Here is a 9665-nt window from a genome sequence, read left to right on the forward strand (position 1 = left end):
GCCACACATTGTAACAGTACAAGCCGCTTATAACAGCCATCGATCTTATTTTTCTTTTCGTTTTTTTTACTACAAGCAAAGAATAATATTTGCATGAAGAGTAAAGGCTAGAAAAGACGCAGTACTAGAGAAAAATCAAAGAACATTACAACTGCTGACCTACCTCGGTACCTAATAGGTTGCTAACAGGATTAAAAACCCACCTTCCACCTGCAGACACGCATACGCACGCTGGAGAGAGCCGGGTTTTTGCGCAGGAGCCAAATCTATAAAATGCCGGACAACGTTGGTCAACCTTTTTGATGGCTTCTGTCTGTCACACCGTGAGCACAGAGTAGTTTGGACTGTGGCCCTGCTTATTTTCGCCGAAAAAAAGCAAATTCCTGCCCCCCTTCTATTGTGCGTGTTTTATTTCCTTTCCCCATTCTTATATTCCCAACTTGTTCTGTGTGACCAAATTTCTGGTGCTACTCGGTTGTGTTGGGCGGAAAATTCGAAGTCATTTGTAAGGGTCGTGCTTGTTAACGTACTGCTGTGAGCCGGTGTGGAAGACTATAAAGGTGAAAAAGGTGCGAATTCTTTGTTGGGTTTGATTCCCTAGTGTAATCTAATAAGTGAAGTGCTATTTACCGTGTCGCAAATGAAATTCTCCTTTTTGTCCGACATTTATTGAGTGTCCTGTTTGATGGAAATCATTAGCATACAAGATCTCTAATATTTTAAGCTTTCAGTTTTGGATTTGTTTAAAAATATTTTGCTCTGCGAATTGTCTAAAAATTCTTCTGCATTACAGTGCTAAAAATATCTCTCTCAACAGCGTTCCAAACTTCAATTAACGATATATTGCCATGTACGTTATCGCGTACGCTATATCGCTATCTACATCTCTAGAATCAATTATATCAGTTACACAGCAAGATTTTGAGCTCGTTACAAAACACTTGTTATGTGCTTGTTACGCATGTTTCTTACTAATTGATCACTACGCCGATTGCCTTATCTAATAACGGTGGTACTCAATCGAACCTTAATTGGCTTTTTGGTCTATTGGGTGCCGTTATTGATATTCTATTTTAGTATTTCACTTGACTCATAATCTCGCTAAGCATATAAATTACGTCGCGAACTTTTACCTTGTGCAAGTGGTACTAGTCCGAAAGGCAATCATTTCAAAACAACCACATGTAGGTGAACGCTTCAACGAAAGTACATCTGGTCGTCATGAATTTCTCCGAGTTTTGATCGTGCTATTTTCTCCTTTCTACTCATTCATGTCGCTGTTTCCTATTAGTACCAGTTGAAAACGTTGCCTCTCAAAGACACATTTCTGCGTACTCTTGAACTCTTGAAGAAATCTCGTCTATTGGTGGTTCGTCTTGCATATGATCTGATAGTGTATTTTGTACTCCGCACAGTGACCATTTATCGATGTGTATCGCAACCAACTGATCGGTAATCTTTAAAAAACCGCTCCCGACCACAAGATGGGAAACGAAAAGAAGGATCCAGGTGGGGTCGGTGTACAGATCGAGTCACCGTCCCCGGTACCGTCCAGCTGTGGCGGATCGGCCGCCTTTAACATGATCGCCAACATCAATCTGCCCGTGCCACTGTCGCTGGAGGAGAAAAAGTATCTGCTCGCGGTGGAACGGGGCGATTTGGCGAGCGTCAAGCGGATCCTCCAACGGGCCCACCGGCGACATCACGTTAACGTCAACTGTGTCGATTCGTTGGGACGAGGAGCACTGACGCTGGCCATCGAGAACGAAAATCTCGAGATGGTTGAACTGCTGGTGATCATGAACGTCGAGACGAAGGACGCACTGCTGCTCGCGATCAATGCGGAGTTTGTGGAAGCTGTGGAGCTACTGCTGGAACACGAGGAGCTAATCCACAAGGATGGCGAACCATACGTATGTATCTGGAGCTGGGTGTGTGATTGCCGAAAAAGATGGGATCTCTGAAAAGCCTCGTTTTTTTGTGTTTACAGAGCTGGCAACGAGTGGACATCAATACGGCTATGTTCACCCCGGACGTTACACCCCTAATGCTGGCTGCTCACAAAAACAACTACGAGATCTTGAAAATTCTTCTCGATCGTGGCGCCACCTTGCCGATGCCTCATGATGTGAAGTAAGTAATGAGGACCCTTTTTTCGAATTCCTGAAGATTTACATTTACCGCTCTTCCAGATGCGGTTGTGAAGAATGTATTCGTCGCTCGTCGGAGGATTCACTGCGACACTCGTTGGCGCGTGTCAATGAGTACCGTGCGCTGGCAAGTCCTTCGCTGATTGCACTCAGCTCGCAGGATCCGCTCCTAACGGCTTTCCAGCTGTCCTGGGAATTGCGTAATCTTGCTTTCGCCGAACAGGAGTGCAAATCGCAATACCTGGAACTACGTCACCAGTGTCAGAACTTTGCTGTTGAGTTACTGGATCAGTCGCGCAGCTCGCAAGAGTTGGCCATCATTTTGAACTACGATCCCAACTCGCCACCGTACATGGATGGCGACCATATGAAGCTGACACGGCTCGAGCTGGCAATCGACTACAAGCAGAAGAAGTTTGTCGCCCATCCGAACATTCAACAACTCTTGGCGGCCATGTGGTACGAGGGTGTGCCCGGCTTTCGACGCAAGTCGGCTGCCGACAAGATCTTCATCATTGTCCGCACTGCGGTACTGTTTCCGATCTACTGTATGCTTTACATGATTGCGCCCTCTTGCGAAACGTCCAAGTTTATGCGCAAACCGTTCATGAAGTTCTTGATTCACGCATCGTCTTATCTCTTCTTCTTGTGTAAGTATAATTTGGTGTTCTAAAGGCAAGATAGGGTATGTTAATTTTGCTACTTATTAAACGGAATGTCCATACCTTCATGTCTGTCCAATAGTTCTGCTAATTCTCGTCTCCCAACGTGCGGAAGTGCAGGTCGTTCTCCTCTTTGGTACGGAAAGTATGAAACGAGCGCTACAGGAAGAGTTGGCCCGCCAGCGAGGCAACGGGCCAACGTACCTCGAGTGCCTCGTCGTCATCTACGTGATGGGCTTCATCTGGGAGGAAACGCAGGAAATCTTCATCGAAGGTATACGCAGCTACCTACGGAATATGTGGAACTTTATCGACTTCTCGCGTAACTTCCTGTACTGTTGCGTTGCGCTGCTGCGCATCATCGCCTACATCCAGCAGACGTCACAGATCTCGGCCGATCCGAGCACGGCATATATCGCTCGAGAGCACTGGGACGACTTCGATCCGCAGCTGATAGCGGAGGGTCTGTTTGCGGCAGCCAACATCTTCTCCGCCCTGAAGCTGGTCCATCTGTTTTCCATCAATCCGCATCTCGGACCGCTACAGATCTCGCTCGGCCGTATGGTGATCGATATTGTGAAGTTTTTCTTCATCTACTCGCTCGTACTGTTTGCATTTGCGTGCGGCTTGAATCAGCTGCTGTGGTACTTTGCGGATCTGGAGAAGTCTAAGTGTTACAGCCTGAAGGGTGGTCTGCCAGATTGGGACAATCAGGGCGATGCTTGCATGAAATGGAGACGATTTGGAAAGTGAGTCGCGCTCGGTTTAACGATCAAGAGATCAAGTGATTAACCCGTATTTTCCTCCAACAGCTTGTTCGAGTCCTCACAGTCGCTGTTTTGGGCTAGCTTCGGTATGGTGGGATTGGAAAACTTCGAACTTCAGGGTATTAAGTCCTACACACGGTTCTGGGGTTTACTGATGTTCGGTTCGTACAGCGTGATCAACGTAATCGTGCTGCTGAACCTGCTCATCGCCATGATGTCCAACTCGTACGCCATGATCGATGAACACTCTGACACGGAATGGAAGTTCGCCCGCACGCGGCTCTGGATGAGCTACTTTGAGGAGAGTTCTACCCTGCCGCCACCGTTCAATATCTTCCCGAACATGAAGCACCTGATGCGTCTCTTCGGCAAGAAGAAGAAGCGCGATCTGAAGCGTGAATCGACTATCGTAAGGCATCACAACGCAGGAGGTCGACATGGGTACTGTATTAATGGATTCCATTTCTCTCTCTCTCTCTACCCGCAGCGTCGTAAGGAAGATAAGGAACGGGCTGAACGGTATACCAACGTGATGCGAGCTCTTGTCTGGCGCTACGTTTCGGCAATGCATCGCCGAATGGAACAGGATGCAGTGACCGAGGATGACATTAACGAGGTCAAGACGGAAATCTCTGCCATGCGGTACGAATTGCTCGATATCTTCGAGAAGAATGGAATGGATGTGTCCGCTGTGGATCGTAAAGAAAAGGGTAAATTACTTCATCAACGCAACGCGAGTTGGACAATTTCAATGTCTTACCTTTTTGGAAATCTTTCAGCTGTTTTGGCGAAACGCATGAAGATCTGGGAACGTCGTCTAATGAAGGACTTCCAGGTAGCACCGGTTGAGATTGCCGATCAGGAAGAGGAAGAAGAAGAGGAGGACGCTAATCCTCTCGCTCGGTTCCGGCGTGTCGCGAAGAAGGTCGCTAACAATACGACCTCCGCCAAATGGGGCCAGGTCATGACCGGTGTCGGTGTCGAGATGAACTCGCAGATCGGTCGTTGCCGCAACCGGGACAGCTTCCGACAGCAGCAACAGCTTCAGAAAGCCATGGCAGAAGCACGCCGCTTGGTTGAACGTAGTCCACTGCCACGTTCGCGTAGCGTTTCGCCCCATATCGAAGGTTATACCGATGAGACAACCAACACGCTGCTAAACCTGTTGAGCCAGCTAGCCGAAGAAGGTGATGCGTCGCCCGGTAACACACTCAACCTGCACGATCAGAAGAGTGGTGCGGCTACTCCACTGAACATGCTTACGGCGCAACTGCAAGCCGCCCTCAGCAAGACACCTTCGCCACGCATGGGCAAATCCCCGAAACCGTTTGCCGATTCGGGATTAAAATCTCCAGCAGGTACGCTCGGTGTTACCGCGCGGGCCAAATCGCCCGCTGCCCTGTCAAGGCCGGAAGGTCCATCGGTGGCTAGTAAATCACCGCTCGCTTCCATAGCCGGAAGCAAATCACCTTCTCCGGATGGAACACCAGCACCGGAGAAGAAGACGAATCTTGACGTGAAGTCACCGCCACCACCATCTATCATGTCCCCACCGCCTGGCAAGTCTTCGCCATCACCCTCGGTCCAATCACCGCCACCACCGTCGGTACAGTCGCCTCCACCGACCATTCACATCACGCGTACGGAATCACAGCTGGTAAAGAAACAGTCCGACTCGAAGGACAGTAACGAGTGTGAGGAAGAGTGTGTGGTGCCTCCTCCGCTACCGTCCTCTCCACCGCCGGCCGAGATACAGTCCGTTGTTCACAGTGATGATCCGGAACCGCTAGTGTCGGGCGTTAATTCGCCGCCGAAGGTTGTTAAACGTAAGGCTCCGGCCCCGGTACCAACTTCAACCGGTGATGACATAGCCGTGGCACGTCCAGTAGCAGTTAAACCGCAACCCGGTCAAGGTATGCTTCCGCCGCCACCTTCGAAGGATGATGCCGCCGTTACGATCATTCCAACGTTCAGCACCACACCGGCAACACCGCTTCCATCCCACAAGGTGGTCGCTGCTCCCCGACCACCGTCCCCTTCCGTGCCTCCACCAAAGGTGGCTTCACCTCCTCCGACCATTGCCAGCCCTCCACTGGTGCCGCTAATCAAAACGGAACTTATGGACGATCCCGAACCGGAAACGAAATCTACGGGTAAAAGCACCACAATCGGTAGCGGCAGCAAGGAAAGTCTAATTGTTGGTGGTGGAGATGCGTCGGCCGACGCGGCACGAGCTGCTTCCTCGCCGCCCTGTCTCCGTCCGTACCGCAAGGTGGACGATGTAACCACCATCAAACGGCAGCCAAAGAGTGGATGGTTGTAAGCCGGAGATGGATGGCATATCCCGATTCCAGACAGTAGCTTCAATTGTGTGATACTTTCCCTCGCATGAGATTGATGACGGACATGATCTAAAAAAAATAGCAACAAAATATAAATGAAATTAAGCAAAGTGTGTACTGGCCCGGTTCCTTACACGAACGACGAAACTGTGACATTTTGTTGGGAAGGCTAGGATTTGGAGCGTTTTCCATTGTGAAACCCATTTGTTGTTGTATTACAGTTTATGAAAATGAAACTAATAAAAAAAACTTACTAAAGGCATCTTTAAAAAAGAGCCAACCAAACACTAAGAAGGTTAATAGTAGAGATGTGCAAAGTGAGTAAGAGTGAGATAATGAGTTGCAACGTTGTAGTGAACGAGTTTCTTTAAAAAAGTTAGTTTAAAGCTAAGGCTATAGCCTTAGAACATTTTCAAAATATTTTAGAATTTTTAATTTTTTTAAATTTTTTGATCTGTTTTTTATTTAAAGCATTATATTAGTGAAAAGAAACTTATTTCAACCAATTGGCATTTAAAAAAAATCAATTTAAATTTTTTTAGCAAATTTTTCAAAAAAATGGCAAGGGGTATTTCATAATTTCAATTTTTGAGTTGAAATTTTCTTTTAAATTTTTTTCTGATTTTTTATTCCTCTTTTAAATTTAAAGCATTATTTGAGTGAAAAGAAACTTATTGCAACAAATTCGCAATAAAAAATATCACATTTAAAAATTTTGCTGAATTGCAGAAAAATGAGGAGAATTTTACATTTTCTCAAACAGGGTAAGGAACTTGGTTCCTCGCATAACTTCTGGCACAGACATCTGAGGGCTTGGCCATCCAAGAAGAAAATGTAGTCATTGGTGCCATCTATCGACCACAGGTTTAAGATTAGCGATCCGTTGGATACCGACCGAGTTATAGGCAAAACTTGGTGCAAAAATGAGGAAAATTTTACATTTTATGAAACAGTGTAAGGAACATGGTTTCTTGAATAACTTCTGGCACAGACATCTGAGGGCATGGCCGTCCAAGAAGAAAATGTAGCCATTGGTGCCATCTATCGACCACAGGTTAAAGATTGGCGATCCGTTGGATACCGACCGAGTTATAGGCAAAACTTGGTGCAAAAATAAGCCTTAGTAGATTGACAAATTTATAGATTTTTTAAAATTTTTTATTAGTTTTTATTTTTAATTTTTAATTTTTAACATTATTTGAGTGAAAAGAAACTTATTGCCACAATTTCGCATTAAAAAAAATCAATTTAATTTTTTTTGCAAAATTTCTCAAAAAAATGGCAAGGGGTACCCCTTATGAAATTTTTGAGTGAAAAATTTGTTTTGAAATTTTTTTCTGATTTTTTATCCTTTTTTTAATTTAAAGCATTATTTGAGTGAAAAGAAACTTATTGCAACAAATTCGCATTAAAATATATTAGATTTATAAATTTTGCTGAATTGCTCAAAAATGAGGAAAATTTTACCTTTTCTCAAACAGGGTAAGAAACTTGGTTTCTCGCATAACTTCTGGCACAGACATCTGAGGGCACGGCCGTCCAAAAAGAAAATGTAGCCATTGGTGCCATCTATCGACCACAGGTTAAAGATTGGCGATCCGTTGGATACCGACCGAGTTATAGGCAAAACTTGGTGCAAAAGTGAGGAAAATTTTGCATTTTCTCAAACAGGGTATGGAACTTGGTTCCTCGAATAACTTCTGGCACAGACATCTGAGGGCATGGCCGTCCAAGGAGAAAATGTAGCCATTGATGCCATCTATTGGCCACAGGTTAAAGATTGGCGATCCGTTCGATACCGACCGAGTTATAGGCAAAAATTGGTGCAAAAATTAGGAAAATTTTACATTTTCTCAAACAGGGTAAGGAACTTTGTTCCTCGAATAACTTCTGACACAGACATCTGAGGGCATGGCCGTCCAAGAAGAAAATGTAGCCATTGATGCCATCTATCTACCACAGATTAAAGATTGGCGATCCGTTCGATACCGACCGAGTTATAGACAAAATTTGGTGCAAAAATGAGCCTTAGTAGATTGACAAATTTATAGATTTTTTAATTTTTTTTTTATTTTTTATTCTTTTTTTTAATTTTTAACATTATTTGAGTGAAAAGAAACTTATTGCCACAATTTCGCATTATAAAAAATCAATTTAAATTTTTTTGCAAAATTTCTCAAAAAAATGGCAAGGGGTACCCCTTATGAAATTTTCGAGTTGAAAGTTTTTTTTAAATTTTTTTTTGATTTTTTATCCTTTTTTTCATTTAAAGCATTATTTGAGTGAAAAGAAACCCATTGCAACAAATTCGCATTAAAATATATCACTTTCATAAATTTTGCTGAAATGCTCAAAAATGAGGAAAATTTTACCTTTTCTCAAACAGGGTAAGGAACTTGGTTCCTCGAATAACTTCTGGCACAGACATCTGAGGACAAGGCCGTCCAAGAAGAAAATGTAGCCATTGATGCCATCTATAGACCACAGGTTAAAGATTAGCGATCCGTTGGATACCGACCGAGTTATAGACAAAACTTTGTGAAAAAATGTGGCTTATGAAATTTTCAAATTTTTATATTTTTATATTTTAATTATTTTTTTTAATTTAAAGCATTATTTGAGTGAAAAGAAACTTATTACAACCAATTGGATTTAAAAAAAATCAATTTAGAAAATTCAAAAGAAAAATTAAAAAAAAAAACTACGGCTATAGCCTTAGGAAATTTTAAAATTTTTACAATGTTTTTTTTATTATATAAATATTCTTTTATATAATATGTTGCGTTCTTTCTTGTGATAGTGTGTAAAGACGTTGATGTTGCCCTACGTTGTGTATTTTATTTCCTTTCAAAATCACGTCCTATTCCTAGCTCTCCTTGTACGCGACTGAGTAGAATACGTATGCGCTGTGGAAACAGTGCTGCCAAAAAACTCCATTAGCCACTTTGGTGACAGTAATTCAAATTGTCAGTTAACCTATAATTCATAATTCAACATAGCGGCCACCTAAATTTATCAAATTTACCTTATCCTTTCAAATGGCAACAAACTTATCTTACTAGCTGGTCTTTTATAGATCCCTCCCTTGGTTCGAACGTTTACTACCCGAACGATCCCATCGGGTCCCGGAAAAGCCTCTATTATGCGTCCTAAAGGCCAATAGTGAGGCGTTTTCGTATCCTCTTTTAACAAAACCATTTGGCCAACTTTTAACGGAATTGATGCCTTTCTGCGCTGACATTCGTTGTGCAGTTCAACAAAATATTCGGTTCGCCAACGTTGCCAATGATTTTGAATCAGTTGCCTAATCGCTTGATAACCGCGCAGCCTATTCGTTGGTATGTCAACCTCATCTGGTTCCGGTAACGCATTAATAGGTTTTCCAATTAGAAAATGACCCGGAGTCAAAACGTCAAGTTCCTCAGGGTCCTCCGATAAAGGTGTCAACGGTCGGCTGTTCAGCTGGGCCTCCACTTGCGCCAACATTGTCGCCATCTCACCATAGGACAATTGACGACTGCCTATCACCTTCAGTAGCACCCGTTTAGTAGCCTTAACTGCAGCCTCCCAAAGCCCGCCAAAGTTTGGTGCATATGGTGGACTGAAGTGCCATTTCACTCCAACATCGACTGCATAATTTGTAATACGCTCGATTGACGAATCCTGATGTAGCATAGCAAAGTACTCGTCGATAACTTTGCGTCCTCCTTGGAAGTTCAGCCCGTTGTCAGAGTAAACGTCGTT

General features: G+C 43.9%; 1 protein-coding gene across 2 annotated transcripts; it reads left to right on the forward strand.

Annotated features, from left to right (window-relative positions):
- The first annotated feature begins 285 nt into the window (after window positions 1–285).
- Window positions 286–6206, forward strand: LOC125768340 (transient-receptor-potential-like protein). 2 transcript variants are annotated; one of them, XM_049435831.1, is made up of 8 exons: window positions 286–569; window positions 1416–1913; window positions 1991–2133; window positions 2193–2800; window positions 2895–3561; window positions 3625–3988; window positions 4067–4289; window positions 4359–6206. In XM_049435831.1, the coding sequence occupies exons 2-8, from the start codon at window positions 1485–1487 to the stop codon at window positions 5900–5902; spliced, it is 3978 nt and encodes a 1325-aa protein (XP_049291788.1). In that variant the 5' UTR covers window positions 286–569; window positions 1416–1484; the 3' UTR covers window positions 5903–6206. The 2 variants fall into 2 exon arrangements, with proteins under 2 accessions (XP_049291788.1, XP_049291790.1); XM_049435833.1 differs by having other exon boundaries at window positions 286–560.
- Window positions 6207–9665: the final 3459 nt, after the last annotated feature.

This window comes from Anopheles funestus, chromosome 3RL (genome assembly GCF_943734845.2).
Source record: "Anopheles funestus chromosome 3RL, idAnoFuneDA-416_04, whole genome shotgun sequence".
NCBI lineage: Eukaryota > Metazoa > Arthropoda > Insecta > Diptera > Culicidae > Anopheles > Anopheles funestus.